Raw genomic sequence first — 17,373 nt, forward strand, 5'->3', positions numbered from 1 at the left:
TCTCGGCAGCGTCATCTCCCCGCGCCGCTGAGGCGGGGCTGCGGGAGCGGTGGCGGCCCCGGCCCCGGCCCGGTCGCGGTGCCATTCGGATCCCCGTCCCCGCCCGGCAGCGCCCATGTCCCCGGGACGATGCTGTTCTCCCTGCGGGAGCTGGTGCAGTGGTTGGGCTTCGCCACGTTCGAGATCTTCCTGCACGGGCTGGCGCTGCTGGCCTTCTCCGTGCTGCTCGTCCTGAAGGTGGACGGTCAGGCCGCCGCGCTCTCATGGTGGGTCGTGTTCGTCCCCTTCTTCGCCGCCGACGGCCTCAGCACCTACTTCACCACCATCGTGTCGGTGCGGCTGTTCCAGGACGGCGAGAAGCGCCTGGCCGTGCTGCGGCTCTTCTGGATCCTCACCATCCTCAGCCTCAAGTTCGTCTTCGAGATGCTGCTGTGCCAGAAGCTGGTGGAGCACACCCGGGAGCTCTGGTACGGGCTCATCATGTCGCCTGTCTTCATCCTGCTCCAGCTGCTGATGATCCGGGCCTGCCGGGTGAACTGAGGCAGCCGTCGCCCCGGCCGGCCTGCGCCTGGCTCCCGGCGGCCTTGGACTCGTAGCCGTGGCCGTGGGGTCGTGCCCGGCTGTGGCTGTGCAGGGGCTGGCTCGGGTTGCAGCCTGAGGGGGGGCTGTGGTTACACGTGCTGCTGGGGTGGGGACCATCATGTTTCTCCAGAAGATCCTTTTGCGCCGTGACCTTGCTGTGATCCCCTCAGCCCGTGGCGTTGGAGGGTCCTGCCACGCAAGCGCTGGTTGATGTGCCAGTGGTTTAATAAACGGGCATGGAAGGGGTAGCTTTATGGATCAGACTCTTTGTGCTTAGACAGCATTTGTACTTAAAACTGGTGCCTGGAGGTGGGAGATTGCCTGGAGATGTGTTGGGTGGTTGCTGTAGATGTGCTGGTACACCACAGGCCTCGTCTCCTGCTCCTAACGATGCCTGGGCTTCAACGGCAAAGCCCATGTACTTCCACCTGTCCTCTTGCTTCCCTGAGCATTTCATGCCTCATGATGAGGGGTGCTGGTTGTGCAGGGGAGGGGAGTGTCCCTGAACCCCTGCTCTGGTGTGAAGCACTGCCCTCTGACCCCAGAAAGCATGAGGCAGTCAGTATTCCTTGGGCCTTAAATGCCATTGTCACCAGGAGCTCCCAGCGCCAGGGACACCTCAGTGTCACCTGCATTTGGCTCCTGGCACCGGGGCATTGAGAGCAGTGGATCTGCTCTCTCCTCAATGTGAGAGGCTGAGCGTTGCTTTGGAGCCCAGGCACAGGGTGCTGGGCTGCTTCTGCCACTGTCACAGACTTTGTACTCTATTGGTGATGTCAATTCCAACTAAACACGTGGTAGCTGGGGCTTCCCCTCCACCCTCAGCCGCTCCCTGTCTTTGCCCCAGCTCCCCAGCAGCTGGTGCCACCCTGTCTGCTGCTCCCAGAGTCAGTTCCATGCAGGCATGATCCTGGCACAGGCAGCTGCTGTCTAATGCGTGCTCCAGCTCACAGGCTGAGGGAGCAGCAGGGACACGGTGGTGGGTCTCGTCCTCCCTGTGAGATGCTCTGGTGACAAAGAAACAAGCAGCCACTTTGTCCCTAGAAAGCAGCTGGGAGCTGCAGGGAGTTTCCTGCAGGTGATGTGTTTGTCCCTGTGCTGCTGCCACTCATCATCCTTGTCACAGGACGGCAGCAGGAGAGCCAACAACCTGGGCTGGCAGGATCCAGGAGCTGACCCAGATTTAGCTCAGAGTGGGCCATGATGGGGCTTAGCTCCCAATGTGACCTACTGGCCTCTCTTGAGGCAGCACCTGGCTCCAGCCCTGGCTCTGTGTCCCCAGTGACCCTGGATAGCCCATCCTGGTCTGGTGCCAGGGTCTGGTGTTGGCAGTGCAGGATGGGAGCACCCATTTGGCTCAGTCCTTGCACACTGAGACCTGCCTCACCTGAACTCCTCTGCTCCTGATTGATCTTGGGGTTTTCCAGGGCCTCACATCACCCCAGGAGCTCCTCTGGTCTGTCTGCTTGGAGCCAGCCCTTTGCTCACACAGCCCAAGCCATGGCAGACCAGGGACACGTCATCTGGGAGAGGGAGCCCTGTCAACTTTCCACCTCACCAGTGTGACTTCATCCCCACTCTCCACATCCCCGTGTCACAGCCGTGCCCACAACATGCCTGGTCACCCTGAGAGCACAGGGCATGGATGAGGCATCACCCGCAACCACAGAGTCACTGGTGTGGGGCTGGGGAGGGTGAGGGATGAGCTAAAGGCAATGGGGGTGAGAGCAAAGGAGCAGGCTGAGCTCACGTGGGGGTGGGTGACAGGCATGAAGAACCAGAGCCACAGAGGGTGACACAGTCAGTGAGGGTGGAGAGGATCAGGAAGAGCAGCAAAGCCTCTGAGTCATGAGGGGACACCCACTGAGTTACCCTGGGGACTGACTGGTGCCTTTGGAGTGCTGCAGCTCCCCAAACACCTGGCTCATTAAACCAGAGAAGGGGGCAAACCAAAAATAATGATACAAAAATGAAGATGAATCGAATGAGCACATCCCTGAGCATCACTGCAACGCTGTGGGGCCGCTTCCTGGGGCTGAGCCCCGGCAGGGATTGCCTGGGACCATCAGCCCCAGCGCAGCCAACAGTCACCGGGGCGTGGGGGGATGATGCCACATCCCCCCGTGTTGCTGCCAACCTGCCTGTAGCAGCTTTTCCAGCACTTTGCAGCTGCCCTGGGGAAAAGCAGCACCAGGTGCTCCTCAGCTCTGCTCCTCTGAGGTAAGGCAGCTCCAGGGCGCTGGGTGTGTGAGGGGAGCATGGTGCCAAGCTCTGGCACTCGAGGGCTGCTCTGATGGAGATGGGGGGGCTGCCTGTGTGGCTGGGGGTGGTGGGGACAGACTGACAGCCAGGGCTAGCTGCATCCCTTCCCTGGACTCACTCCTCATGCAAAGGAGTCACCTGCTGTGCCCAGGGCCACCAAGTCCTACCAAACCTCCCAAGGCATTTGCCTTGAGTGAGCAGTTCCAGCACACTCCATGGCTGGAGCCTTCTGGGAGCATCGCCCTCAGTGAAATCCTGCTGGGGCCCCTGATCTGGGGAGGGAGGCTTCTCAAGTGTTGGGCCAAAAGGTTCCTTTAAGTGCTGGAATATGCTCTGGCAAAGATCACCTCTGGGTTTATGTTTGTTGCTGCAGTGGGTGAGTTGCTACAGCTGCCAGCTAAGCTTTTTCCAACCCAGGTGCAGCTCCTTGGCCAAAAGCCTTTGCCAGGGAGTGCCCCAGCTGCTCCCAGCCCAGAGGTTTGGTCCCACTGGGGGGGTAGAGCAGCTTTTCCCCATGCTGCTGCTCTGGAGCCTGGTGGGCGCCCCAGACCCTGGAACAGGGGCAGCTCTTGAAGAGGCATCTAAACTTGGGATGGCAGCACTGGAGGGAGATGAAGCTGGTGCCGTGTCCATATGTGCTGTCCAGAGCAGAGCCCAGCCTGGGATGGCTCAGATGGGCTTTGTGCATGAGAAAGAATCACAGAATTGTTGAGGCTGGAAAAGACCTTTAAACTCATTGAGACCAAAGGTTATCCCAGCACTGCCACAGCACTGGGAATTACAGGACATTCTGGATAACAGCTGACTTGCTCCTGTGGCCCCTCCAGTGCTTGGGCCATGCTGGGGCAGAGCTGTTTGTGGTGCTGAGCCAAGCACCGGCTCTTGTGGGCTCCTCTGTGGTATCTCAGCAGCATCCCAGCACCCCTGAATGTGGCTTCACCAGCTGCATATCTGTGCCTCAAAGGAAGAGCCTCCATAGCTCCTTCTCTGCCCCCAGAGCGCTCCAGACCACCACCCTGATCACCTTCATCACCTCCAGTGCTGATGTGGTCCTTGTGCTCTAGCCCCTCCTGGCTTACCAAAGCTGGTGCATCCCTGTGTCCAGGGAGAGCCTGGCTGGTGGTTTGGGGTGGCAAAAGCAACAGTAACCTTTGCAGTAGAGCAGGTCCTCTGGTGGTTTCCTCACCAGCAAGCACACAGGCTTCACACCTTGAGTGCCGACACCAAGTCATGGTCTGGGGTGTGGTAAGTGTGGGCTGGTTATCTCACACACAAACTAATTCCCTTCACCAAGATGAGAGACTCAGCTTCCTGTGCCAGGTCAGTCCTGCAGGGAAAATGAAAGCAGCCTGTCAGCCCTGCCAGGAGCAGCTGCATAGCCCTGCCTGTGGTGAGAGGTGCTGTGGGTCACCCCTGCCTGGAGCTGCCTCCACACACACTCCCCTTGCAGCTGTGGACTTGCTTCTGGTCCAGCTTTTCAGCTCTCCCTGAATCCTCCTGATTTAGATTGCTTTGTGGCTTTTTTCCCCCCAAGCTTTTGTGTTGGACATGTCTTAGCTGCATGTAGGCAATGGCAAACTGCAGCTCTCTTAGCTCAGCTCCTAACTGCCAGGAACATTGGGCAAGCAGTCAAAAAGGTGTTGGAGACCACCTAGGAAATCTGGGTTTGCCAAGAAACCATTCCACCCCAGCCTTCTGTTACAGGTGACAGCCACTCTGGAGATGAGAGAGGGCAAGCACAAGGCATGCTTAGGAGGGGCTGTGGTCAGAGTGGCTGAGCCAGCTGCTGGATTGTTGGGATTTAGAGGTGGCTTTAGGGGTGTCTCTGGCTAATGTGTGTAAAAGCAAATGTCACCCCACAACCAGAGGAGTGTCCTGAGCTGCTGCAGCCCCCAGTTTCAGGGCTGGTGTTCTGTAACTTTGAGAGAATAACTTAGAGAGTTGTCCAGGCTGCAGTTGAGAGCACAGAGCCAGTCACCACTCTTGGTGAGAAGTGTGGAGCAAGTGCTGGAAACCCAGAGGCAGCAAAGATGAAGGAAGAAAGGCTGCACCAACGGTGACAATTTCAGAGAGTCTGTGATTCTGTGACTCAAAGCCAGGGTGCTTTCTTTTCAGAAGGCACAGGGAAGATGTTAGCAATGGAGGTGATCTCATTTCACAAGTATCAGTGACTGGCAGTAATGGCTGGGCTCAGACCCCACAGAGTCTCTGCACCAGCCTGGCAAGTTCCTCTGGGACTCAAAAGAGGTATTTGGAGGGTCATAGACAAAGAACTAGATGGTCAAAGCAGATCACACAGGGGGTGTGTGTGTGTACTCTAGCCACACTTCTACATGGCAGATTTGTTCACCTGCAGTCAGAAGAATGAGACATTCAGGTCCCTTTTTCAATTACAAGCAAATAGCACATTTGTCTCCCTCCAGAGCACATCCCTGAAGGCAAACAGGGCAGGGACTCATCAGCACAAGACCCAAGGGGAGCCATGTGAGAGCAGCTGCTGCTGTGGGTCAGGCACCCCATGGCCCTTCCAGGGCCTGCAACACCCCACACTCAGGCACCACGTTTCCCCAACACACATCCCATCTTTTAACAGACAAGCATCTCTTTGGGTGAGATTACCTGAAGAAAAATGACGGCTGGAGTGTACATGGCATAGAGCCAGGGTGCTGTCACCTTGCTAGAGCCCAGCAGAGCAGCATTGCCTGGGAGGGGTGCAGGGCAGGGGCAACAGGAGAAACAGCCTTCTCCCTGCTGGAGCACTGCAATGGAAGAAGAGAGTATGATGTACAGCTCATTCATCAGGAGGAGATAAAAGCTAAGGCAATTATCTAATTAGCTAATCAAGAGGCCCCTGTGGGAGCCCATGAAGGAAGGGATGCAGCAGCAGCAGCTGTATGTGATGATATACTCTGGGGACACGATGCAAGTTTGGGAAGATGTTCTCCAGTGACTTCACCTGATCCCACTGAGGCTCAGGGGCTGTTTCTCCCCAGCTTGCTGTGCCTTCTCCCAACACTGTCCTTCTGTTGCCCCAAAGTTTTTTGCAGGGAGGATTTACCAACACAATTATGAAGCCATTACCTGTGACTTGGCTCAGGAGTATCTAGAGTAAACTGAAGAAGTACTGACTTGTATTGGCTGTTTTAGCTGAGCTATTTATAGGTACTATTAACTCTCCCAGCAAAGCCTCTGTCTTGGCTCCCACAGCTCTACCCACTAGCCCAGCCCTTGGGGTCTGTAGGACAGCAGATGGGCCCCAGGAAGCAGGGTGCTGGGAGAAGGGGGGGTTTTGGTCCCACTTGGCCAGGGCAGCTGGGAGCCTTGCTTGGTTTCAGGGGGAGGGAGACCTACAGCAGATGGAGGAGGTCCCTTGTAACCAGTGTTTCCTCGAGCATCTGCCCAGACCCAGCAGTGCCACAGGCCCTCTGCCTGGGCACAGCCTGTCCTGCAGCTCTGTCCCCAGCCCTGCCAGTCCCTCAACACCCAGACAGGCTGTTTGCTCAAGGAAAGGGCTGGTGAAACTGGTTCTCCTGCTTTTGCACGTCCACATTTCCTCCCAAGAGGATGGTGGATGGTCAGGACCCCAGGAGGTGGATGAAAGGCTCTGGCAGATGGGGGATGGCTCCCAGCCTCACTCGTGGCTGTGAGGCGTACAGCTGCTGTATGGGGAGCTGCCACATCTGCCCATGTCAGAAGGAACTGGTGCACCACAAGCACTGCTTCCACAGCAGGCAAAGCACTGCTGGCTGCAGCTGCCTGTGCTCTGCTCACTGATGTCCGTGAGGAGCAGAGCCAGCTTGGCCCCAGTCTCCAGCCCTCTGGGGCTGGGCCCATCTCAGGAGCAGGGCTGACTCTGGTCCTGCCATCCTTTCTAAGACAAAATCTGTAGGACATAGGTGGCTGAGGGCTCCTGCGGTTCCAGAACAACAGGGCTTCCCCTAGGTCTCCTTGGAGTGAACACAGGTCCTCAAGGGACCAGATCCCTGAGATGGAGCCACAGATCATGGGTGGAACCATGGGGCCACGTGTGCCTGTGATGGCATGTCCTCACCTGCCTTGAGTGCGTTGTCACCCTCACAACATTCACCAGGGTCCATTGCTTGAGAAGCTGAGGGACAGATCTGGCAGCATTACAAAGACAGCATTTGGCATGTGGCCCCAGCTGCACCCCAGTCCCCTACTGGGAGAAGCTCCAGGCTGGTTGCAGACCTAGGGCACTCCCATCCAGCCTTTCTTTCAGCAGCCCAGGGGACCCTGCTGTGCACCACAGCCAGCTGCTGCCATGCCAGCTTGGTCCCAGCAAGGTCTGTCCTTCACTGCCCTTGGGCTCATGTGGACCAGGGCTGCTCCTGGCTGGGTTTACCCCAGGCTGGTGGCAACAGGTTTGCCAAAAGGCTGAGGCTGGCAAAGATAGACAGAATGGAGACAGACAGAGCAGCTCAGACAGTGCCACTGCCTGGGATGAGCGGATGGAGTCCCTGCAAGCCAAGGGAAATCACGGCCTGTCCCCTGGCTCAGAGGCAGTTACAGGATTGTCATGTAATCTCTGGAATTATTCACTACAGAAGGGACAGGAAAGTGAGTGGCTCAAGCTGGGTTTGGGGGCAGGAGCTGGGGGCTGGGTGGGCTCTGGGAGCACAGTCTGTGTGACCAGCAGGACTCAGCTGGTCAGTGCCTCTCTGTCCTGCATGAGGACACATCCTTCCACAGGGAAAGGTGCTTTGGGAAGGTCACCTGCAATGAGGGCTCCCCAGCACACATTTCCCTTCTGGCATCTCTGTGTTTGACTCAGCTGAGATAAGGCAGCTGGGAACTGAGTCTTTCCACTGAGATGGCTCTTGTGATAGCCCTGGCAGCCTCTTACCAGGGACCTGAATCAGCAGGAAGCAGAGAGCAGGTCCCCAATCAGTCTCACCTCTTACAGATCTCACAGAGATCTGTAATGGAAATACTCAGACTAGTGAGAGCAAAGAGAGAACAGAAAAGTGTGAGCATGTGTGTAACAGCACAAGGGCAGAGGGCACGTCAAGGGCTAAAGAATGAGGAAGCAGTAACCGGCCGAAGGTGAGGATGCCTCAGTAGCCACAAACACACCTGGCAGGCAAAGAGAAGAGCACACACAGTCAGGAGTTTTGTGCAAGGCTGAGGGGGTCTGAGGCAAAGTAACGGGGAAAGGATTCTCCAGCAGTATCCACCTCCAAAGGACAGAAAGGTAAGTGCAGGCTGGGTTTGCTGCTGGCACTGGAGCCCAGAGCCACAGCAGCCACGGGGAGGGCTCAGAAACCAACTCGGAGCGATCCCACCTGGGCACACAGGACTGGGAGCTGCTGGGAGCTGCTGGGTGTGTGGATGTGAGTGACAGCAGGTGAGCAGACCTTACTTAAAATACAGTCACCTTCTTCTACAGTATGTCATGGTGAGGGTTTTTGCCACTTGCCATGCTCTCCTGTGCTTGGTGCAGTGCTCCTTTGGCTCCTCAGGACCTGATCCTTCCTGGGAGCAGGGAGCATAGAGAGTGGGTGCAGCACCTAAAGGACTGTAGTGATCCCATCATGGCTGTGCCAGTTTCCTGGACAACCAACCCCTCTGTCCTTCAGCCCCCACTGTTCTATCCTAATATTGCTTTTCCCAGGGAAAACTCTGATTACCTCTCAGGATTTCTGGGTTACACAGCTGGAGGTGGTGGCAGCCTGGGGACAGCTTTCTGAGCTCTCACTGCCTGGCATCGTTCCCAGCTGTGTCCAACCACCTTGCTCTGTGTTTGGGTTTGCAGGAGCTGGCACCACAATGTTGTCTAAGAAGCAGCACCTTGTCTATGCCATTGTTGGGGCACTGGTTGTCCTCTCCACCATTGCCCTTGTTCTCAGCCTGGTGCAGATTGAAGATGTCACTCTGCCACCCACAGTCAAGGTGAGCCCGAGGAAGGTCCTTGAGCATCACAGCAGAGACCAGTTGCCTTGGGCAGGTTGCTCAGAGACAGCAGCTGATGTCTGGGGTCGGGAGGTGAAGGGGGGTCACTAGGAACAGCCTTAGAGCAGCTGAGTGGGTGTTTTCTTCCCATTTCAAGATGTAAGCTGAAGTAATACAGCCCAACCACCTAAAAAACAGAGGGGGAAGCCTTCTCTGAAACTAGCCCCCATGCTCTGTGCTTGATGTTTTGAGATTACCTTGGGGCAGATGGGTGAGCATGGCCCTTGCCCCACTCCCTGCACCCTCCCAGGGCACCGCACCACGGGCGATACGGCCCCGAACAGCCCTCGTCCCTGACAGCTCCCACGCAGCACCAGCACTGTGGCTGCTCCCCATCCCTCTCCTGCAGCTTGGCGTCCCACCCTTCCTGCTGCAAGTGGGCTGCCAGGGTTTTAGGGTGAGGTGGAGGGCTTTAGGTTGCTCCTGGCCTGGGGTTGGCATGGCCCTGCTGGTCTGTGCCCAGGCTGGGTGCACCCACAGAGTGCTGAGGGTGGGAGAGCTGCTGGCCCCGAGGTGGGGCCAGTGTAGACACAAAAGGTATGTGACCAAGAGAGAAAACAAAAAAGCATGAGGAAACAACTGAGATAATGTTTATGTGAGCTGGCACTGCTGCACAGACCTCAGTGGGGGAATGAAAAAGTCCTTCAGTTGCAGTGAGAAATGTCTGTGCTGAGGCCACACTCTGTCACTGCTCTGCTGCGGTGCAGGTCGCTCTGCCTCAGAGAGGTGTCTTCTGGGGCATCCTCTGGCCCCACCACCCTGGCAGGGCCATGGTGGGGTCAGGAGCAGGCTGCTGCTCCTCCTGCCAGTGTGATGTCTTGGTTTTTCCTTCCAGTATGGGATGGTGTTTGATGCAGGCTCGTCCCACACCTCTCTGTTCGTCTATGAGTGGGATTCAGACAAGGAGAACGACACCGGTGTGGTCAGCCAGACCTTGTCCTGTGATGTCCAGGGTCAGTATCTCCCTGCATGTTCCTAGGATGGGTGGGATGACCCACACTGAGCAGCCCTGTCCCCTGGGCTGGCACTGCTGCCCAGGCTGAGGGCAGGATGCTCCCTGACTCCCCATTTTCTTCACTCATGGTTGGGAGCCCTCAGCATCATAGTACCCACATGCTTGCTGGGACTGAAGCACCTTGGTGTTGCTCTGGATTTTCATTCCTCCACCTTGAACAGCCCCAGCTGCCCAAGTTGCCATCCTGTCTGGGGAGGGTCTCACCCACAGAGGTGGGGACACTGCTGAACGCATGGGAGACATGGGGAATGTGTGGGAGAGGAACATAAGGGGGAGTAAATCAGGCCTCAGGTGACACTGGGACCTGAAAGGCACCTTTTGCTGCTAAGAGGTGACAGAGCTCACTGCTGTGTGCCCTCCTGCTCCCACACCCCTGTCCCCAGCTGTTCCATCACCCTGTCCCAGCCTGACTCTCTTCCAGGCCACGGCATATCGAGCTATGCCAACGACCCCCTTAAAGCTGGCGATTCGCTAAGGGAGTGCCTGGATAAAGCCCTGAAGGTTGTTCCTGCTGCAAAACAGAGGGATGTCCCAGCTTATCTCGGAGCAACTGCAGGCATGAGGCTGCTGAGGTATCTATCACTGTGGGGTGCAGGGTGACAGAGCAGGGACTGGGCTGCAAGAGGCCACTGCCAGGACAGTGTCCTGCACGGGGTCGAGCTGCCAGGAGCTGCCAGCTCTGATGCTGCTGTGAGCAAACCATGGGGAGTGGGAAGAAGGTCCAGTGGGATCATAGGTGGCTGAGCTGTCCTAAGCAGGAGAGACTGCCCAGAGAGAAACCATCCCCCATCCTAGGTTGTTGTTACATGCCCAGTTCCAAGCAAGAAGTGCTTCCTGGAGCTCTTTGTCTGCTCTTCGTTATTCCTGAAGCACAAGGGGTTGAGATGCCACCAGGAGATGTGCCATCTGCCCAGATGGATGTGTGCTGGTGGGGGAGGGAGGCTGAAGCAGTAGGCACCAGGTGCTGTGGGACCTGCTTTTACCTTTCACCAGCCTGTATTAGCTCTCTTCAAATGTCAGCCTTCATTTCATGGCTCTTGGTTTTACGGCTGCAGATATGTGACATTATGTCTGTGCCCAGGCAATCAGACCACTTCCCTGGGAAGGAGTCAGGGCATAGCCTGGAGGTTACTCGCTTCAGAGAGTGAGCACATGCCAGCAGCTCTGACACATCTTCCCCACTGAGGTCTGAAACCAGGCTGGAACCTTCCTGAAAGACCCTTTTGAGCTCAGCAACCAGCCCTGGCTTTGGTGCAGTCCCTGAGGTTCAAACCTAGGTTTTACAGCACCATCCCCTCTGACCTCCAGCACTATGGAGATACTTAGGTACAGGAGGGTGGTCTGGCAAAGCTTTGTGACTAGGATCCAGCTTCAGTGGAGGGAAGAGATTGCTGTTGCTCCTAGATTTGTGATGCCAAGCCTAGACAGCTGGGACTTCCACTGCACCAGCAGCTTTGACAGGTTGTGTAGCAGGAAACATTAATCACACAAACTGCTTGTTGCAAAAAAACTGGAGTATATGGAACTGGGCAAAATCCAGACTGTTTGTATGTGCTCCCTGATGAGCTTTGTATGTGTCCTGACCTTTGAGTCCTTCTCAGGGAACAGAATGGCTCAGCAGCAGATCAAATCCTGACTGAAGTCGCAAAGACCATGCAAGAGTACCCCGTGGCTTTCAAAGGGGCTCGAATCCTTACAGGAGAGGAGGAGGGGGCTTATGGCTGGATCACCATCAACTACCTGCTGGAGTCCTTCACTAAGGTGGGAAAAGGGTGGGACACTCCTTTGCTAACACAGTTTAGCTGATTTTTCTTAAGCCTGCTCAGCACAGAAGTAACAGTTGGGATTAACAGCTTTCAGGAATGATCATGGGGAAGCAGCCAGTGCTCCTTTGGCTTGTCTGCAATGAAAGAGGAGGGAGAAATGAGGAACAGGGGTGTCTCCTAGGGGCTAAGGGCAGATCTCCACATTGACACCAGGGACAGTGAGGGCAGCCATGCAGCCCAGCATGGGCTGTGTGCTCCTGACAGGCTTTGTTTCACTGCACTGGGAAGGTCCCTCTCAGTGTGGTGCTAGGAAACTCCAGTCCTGGTGCAATGTGCCAGTCTGAAATAAGCTTGCACCAAACCTCTTTCCTGCAGCCTCTCTGCTGGCACTGCCAGAGCTGGGGGGTGCTGGCACCATTGGCACCCTGGGCAGGCTATTCCTTCCTCATGCACCTCTGCAGCTCTTCAGAGGGCAGCTCCTCCAAACCAGGTCCCCTCCAGCTTTGGCCTGGGGAGCAGTGAGTCAGAGTGAGGTGAGCCCACAGCACACTGGCACAGTGTGACCATCAGATGGCTCAGTCTGTGTTCTGTGGCTCTGATGAATGTCCAGGCTGGTTGGGCAGGGAAGGCAGAGGCACCTCACACACGGAAATACTCGACCTGCATACCTGTTGAATTTAGTAACAAAACCCTGTTGACTTCAATGAGATGAGAATTTTGCTCAGGGCAAGTGATCCCAGCCTTGTACCCCTCCTCTTCCTCTCCTGTCTTGCCTTGGCAGTATTCCCCCAAAGCACACACGTGGCTTCGTCCAGAGGCAGCCAACATTTTTGGGGCACTGGATCTTGGAGGAGCATCCACTCAAATTAGCTTTATGCCTGAAGGTTCAGAGATAAACTGGAATGAAACCTCCAAACTGACCCTGTATGGGTATAACTACAGCATCTACACACAGAGCTACCTCTGCTACGGGCAGAACGAGATGCTGAAGCGACTGGCCAAGGAATTAATTGCGGTGAGAGGGGAACTGTGGGGGGGAACTGGAGTTTGCTCTTAAGATACCAACCACAGACTTGTAATGCTTGAAATAAGAACAGGCAATGCTCTTCCAGAGAGGCATCAGCAGGGACTGAGAGCAGGTACAGACTCTGTGGAGCACAGGTGGGCAGCTGTGGAGAGCTGCATGGGAAGCATCAGAAGGAGCAGCTCAGGAGAGATCTGGTTGTACACAACTGCCTCACACAGGGTGTAGAAAAGGCAGGACTGGGCTCTTCTCAGAGGTGCAAAGGACAAGAGGCAATGGGCACAAGCTGCAACATGCAAGTTTCCAGATGGATGGAGGGGAAAAGTTTTTTCCACTAAGATGGTCAAATATCAGAATATGACCCAGAAATGTTGTGGAGCCACCAACCTGGGAGATACTTCAAATCTGAGCAACACAGAGGGCTCTGAGCAATACAATCTAGTTGGTCATGCTTTAAGGAGGGGTTGGCACTGGGACTCCATAGCTCCCCCAAACCTCAACTACTCTGTGACTGCATGACCTGAGATAAGTGAACCAGAAATCTTCCTCAGGCCGTTTTTAGGAAGGTCAGAGGGGAAGAGGGTCTTCATGGAGCTGCATCTTGCCACAAGAAACAGCTTTGGTGAGACAGAAGGGTTTGCCCATGATGCACAGCCAGGAAAGGCCCAGTGGCATCCATGGCTTGGGCTGGAGCTAGAGCTGGGCTGGAGAGGGCTTTGCATGCTCCAAATCATGATCCTGCTGACCATGGGAGAGATGGTTCTGGATTCCTGAAACTGGTCTGACCCCATGGGAGAGGGAATGAGACAAAGCAGAGTGGGATTTAGTGTTGAGCTCAGACTGAGGCTGCAGACAGCTGCCGAGAGCATCTGCAGGAGGGTCTCTGTGCTGAGGGGGTGAGAGATGCCTGTGGCTCTGGGGGGATCCTGCTGCCTGGCACACTGGCCAAGAGGGTTTGGAGGAGGCTGCAGCCTGTGATTTTGCTGTTCCCAGGAGTCATCCTCCAGCATGCGAGTTGCTCACCCTTGCTACCCAAAAGGCTACAATGAAACCATCTCGCTGTCTTCCTTCTGCACCAGCCCCTGCACCAACCGCAGCGACCCACGGCTGACCCTCAGCGACAGGAACGTCACCCTGGAGGGCAGGGGCAATGCCAGCCAGTGCCTGGCTGCTGTCAAGAAGCTCTTCAACTTCTCAGCGTGTGGCCAGAGGCAGGACTGCAGCTTCGACGGCTTCTACCAGCCCCCCCTCAGAGGACAGTTCACTGTAAGGCAAATCCCACCCACCCACCTCCACAACAGCACGTCCCCGGGTGCTGCAGTGTCCCTGTGTGCCCGTGGCACTGTCACCTCCCCACAGCAGAATGGGGGCAAGCAGCTCCCAAGCTACCACTGCCCCAGCACACACCAGGGAGTGCTGCTGCCTGCTTTTCCAGCCAGCTCTCCAAATGGGACCATGTTAATAGAAGGGATGCTTAGTCAAATCCCAAGTGTTCAGTACGTCCCAGCTCAGCCAGCAGCCTTCAGGCCAGCAGACACCTCCCCCCAGCCCACAGTGTCTGCTGGGACATGGACAGTGATGCCCTGAGACCCTTGGGTGGGACATAAGAAAAAGCTCTCTCACTGTGAGGTGAGGGAGCCCTGGCCCAGGCTGCCCAGGGAGGGTGTGGAGGCTCCTTCTCTGGAGGTTTCCAAACCCACCTGGACACGTTCCTGTGCCCCCTGATCTAGGTGGGAACTGCTTTGGTTGGATGATCTCTACAGGTCCCTTCCAACCCCCACCACTCTGTGATCCTGTGTTTCTATGAAACCTTATGGACAAACCCCAGCTCCAGCTTCACAGGGGATGGGGGCAGCTGCCTGCAGGATTTCCCCTTGCTTCATGGCATTTTTGCCTCTTGCCTTTCAGGCCTTCTCTGCCTTTTACTATAACTTCAATTTCCTCAACCTGACCGAGGGGCAGTCGCTGGCCACTGTCAGAGAGACCATCGAGCATTTCTGCACGAGAAGCTGGGAAGATGTATGTTCCCCACAACGGGAGGCTGTGGGGAAGCTTCACAAGCCAAGGGGTCCTGGGGCACGGGGAGAGGACTGGGAGCCAGGGCTGTCCTGCATCCACCCTTGGGGGCTCTCCTTTCTCATGCAACGCTGGGAAAGGGACGGGGGAAGGCAGCAAAATCTCCCCTCCAGCACAGGAGCTGGGGATAGAGGTGGGTCTGTAGCACTGGAGGGTGGTGGGAGGACAGCAGCTGATGGAGATTAATCAAATAGGGATGGGTAAGGCCAAGAGATGTGCTAGGACCACCATGGGACAGAGAGCATGAGTCCCATGGATGAGGAGGCTGTGATGGGAGGATTTAGGGCATGAGGAGCTTCAGTATTTCTCTCTGATTCAACATGGAGTGCAAACCCTTCTCAAAGGAGTTGCCCTGTGTGGACAGGTACAAAACACCTGTCTGGTCCAGAAGTCTTTTTCTGCACTCTGTGCCTGTAGAGCCATTGTCCCTCATGTAGCAGCTGTCAAGGCATTGTCCCTGCACCAAAATCTCCTGCAAATAACTTCTCTTCCTCCCAAACACTTCTCCACCCCAGCTGTCTTCTAGCTACCCTGAAGAGAATCCTGAGCGCCTGCCTAAATACTGCGCCAACGCCAATTACATCCTCACACTCCTCCTCGACGCCTACAAGTTCAATGAGACCAGCTGGAACAACATCTACTTCCAGATGAAGGTGGGCAGCAGACCCAGGCACAGGCAGGAGTGGGAGGAGCAGTGGCAGCTTCCCATGGTGGGGTGCTGGGAGCCACAGCCCAGAAAAGCCACATGTCCCCATCCCAGCGCGGCACGGGGTGTGTGTTGCAGGAGGGGGATTGAGGTCACCTAAAGAATGAGCCTCAAAGACATCAGCAAAAGTGATTTTAGAGTAAAAATGCAGTTTAACAGAGTTCAGTGTTCACTCTGTTGCTCACTGCAGGGAAGGAACATGCAAAGGAAAAATGAGTTAGAATGATTCACAGAGACCAGAGATGCAAAAGGCTGAGGGAGACCCATTGAATCGTGAGGTTCAGAGCAGACCCCTTGGCTCTCTCCACCCCTGATGGAGCTCAGGTGTGGCCAGCTCGCATCTTAGTCTCAGACTTGGGCAACAATGGGATGAGCTACATGGATTTCATCAGTATGAACTCAGCACAGTCACTTACTGAGGATCTGTGTGAACAAGGGGCCCTTCCTTGGTCAGGGAAGGATCTCTGAGTCACGGGGGAGGAATCTCAGACTTTGAGAGGTGTCCCTGCTCAGCAGGAGAGTTGCCTGGCTGCAGTCCAGTTACCATTCAGGGAGAACTCAATTTGAGGTCATCCATCATGAGTAAAAGGTGTCTCTGCCTCAAGGAGCAACCTGGAGAGGCAAGATGACCACCATGCAGCCACACTGCTGAGCAGGGAGGGCTCCCAGCAGGCTCACACAAGCTGTCATATTCATGGGATAAAGTGGTTGGCTCGTGGTCAAACTGCCCACAATGGGAGAGGCACACATGAGACTCCTTGTACCCACAACTGTCTTTGTTCCCTGACAAATGGGTCTTGGAAAATCCACCTGCTATTCATGTGTTATTTGCATGGTTGGTGTTCCAGGCTCACACGTATGAGTGCTCACTGGGTCACTCTGCTCCTCTGGGGATTCTCTGGAGGAATTCTTGGCCTGGCCACAGCTCAGGCTTTTGCCTCCTTTGGAGCCTGTGCCAAATTCCTGCCACTTTGGTTATGGGGTCAAGCACATTGTCACAGTATGGGGACAACCACCACAACCTGTGTCCAGTTCTGGGCTCCCCAGCTCCAGAGGGACAGGGAACTGCTGCAGAGAGGCCAGTGCAGGGACACCAAGATGCTGAGGGGACTGGAGCATCTTCCTTGTGAGGAAAGGCTGTGGGACCTGGGGCTGTTCAGCCTGGAGGAGACTGAGGGGGGAGCTCATTAATAGTCACAAATATCTAAAGGGTGGGTGTCAGGAGGTTGGGGCAGCACTTCTTTCTGTTGTATCCAGTGCCAGGACAAGGTGTGGTGGAAAGAAGCTGGAACACAAAAGGTTCCATTGAAACACAAGGCAAAACTATTTTACTGTTTCAGTGAGGGAGCCCTGGCCCAGGCTGCCCAGGGAGGCTGTGGAGGCTCCTTCTTGGGAGGTTTCCAAACCCACCTGGACACGTTCCTGTGTGACCTGATCTAGGTGGGACCTGCTTGAGCATAGGGGTTGGACTGGATGAGCTCTAAAGGTCCCTTCCAACCCCCACCATTCTACCATTGTAAATGAAAATGAACCTGAGCTGTGCAGGAGTGGGTAGCCCTGGTCCTCAGAGCCTGGCTCCTGCAGAGCTCACTGCTGGTCCCCTCTCTCGGGCAGACGGGCAGTGCCGATGCCGGCTGGACACTGGGGTACATGCTGAACCTCACCAACATGATCCCAGCAGAGGCTCCAGCGCACTTCAAGGGGCATGTTCCTTCCCTGTGGGTTGCAGCCATTGCCTTCATCATCCTCACCTTTGCCTTGGGGTTTGTGGCCCTGCTCCTGCTCCTGTGGATGTAGGAGACTGGCTGTGTTCCGGAGCCCAGCAGGGCTGGAGGTCTGGCAGCTTGAGGTAGGTTCGACAATGCTGAGCACATTAACCTCTGCAGCACTGAAGTCTTGCAGGTCTGGCCTCCCATGGGACTGCCTCAGCATGCAGAGGGGCACCACATGAGGTTTCCAGAGGAGCTCCACT

General features: G+C 55.8%; 2 protein-coding genes across 2 annotated transcripts; both read left to right on the forward strand.

Moving 5' to 3' along the window:
* The first annotated feature begins 29 nt into the window (after positions 1-29).
* TMEM203 (transmembrane protein 203) lies at positions 30-840 on the forward strand. Its single transcript, XM_062011736.1, has one exon. The coding sequence runs from the start codon at positions 130-132 to the stop codon at positions 538-540; it is 411 nt and encodes a 136-aa protein (XP_061867720.1). The 5' UTR covers positions 30-129; the 3' UTR covers positions 541-840.
* Positions 841-8,631: 7,791 nt separating this feature from the next.
* On the forward strand, positions 8,632-17,198 carry LOC104563920 (ectonucleoside triphosphate diphosphohydrolase 8). Its single transcript, XM_010210522.2, has 9 exons — positions 8,632-8,754; positions 9,650-9,767; positions 10,251-10,401; positions 11,431-11,590; positions 12,377-12,610; positions 13,613-13,885; positions 14,528-14,638; positions 15,211-15,348; positions 17,016-17,198. The coding sequence occupies exons 1-9, from the start codon at positions 8,632-8,634 to the stop codon at positions 17,196-17,198; spliced, it is 1,491 nt and encodes a 496-aa protein (XP_010208824.2).
* The last annotated feature ends 175 nt before the right edge of the window (positions 17,199-17,373 follow it).

The sequence above is a fragment of the Colius striatus genome, chromosome 19, assembly GCF_028858725.1.
Source record: "Colius striatus isolate bColStr4 chromosome 19, bColStr4.1.hap1, whole genome shotgun sequence".
Classification (NCBI taxonomy): domain Eukaryota; kingdom Metazoa; phylum Chordata; class Aves; order Coliiformes; family Coliidae; genus Colius; species Colius striatus.

Coding starts and splice junctions, on each gene's coding strand:
- TMEM203 (XM_062011736.1), top strand. CDS start 130: ATGCTGTTCTCCCTGCGGGAGCTGGTGCAGTGGTTGGGCTTCGCCACG.
- LOC104563920 (XM_010210522.2), top strand. CDS start 8,632: ATGTTGTCTAAGAAGCAGCACCTTGTCTATGCCATTGTTGGGGCACTG. Junction 8,755..9,649: donor CTCTGCCACCCACAGTCAAG/GTGAGCCCGAGG, acceptor TTTTCCTTCCAG/TATGGGATGGTGTTTGATGC. Junction 12,611..13,612: donor TGGCCAAGGAATTAATTGCG/GTGAGAGGGGAA, acceptor TGCTGTTCCCAG/GAGTCATCCTCCAGCATGCG.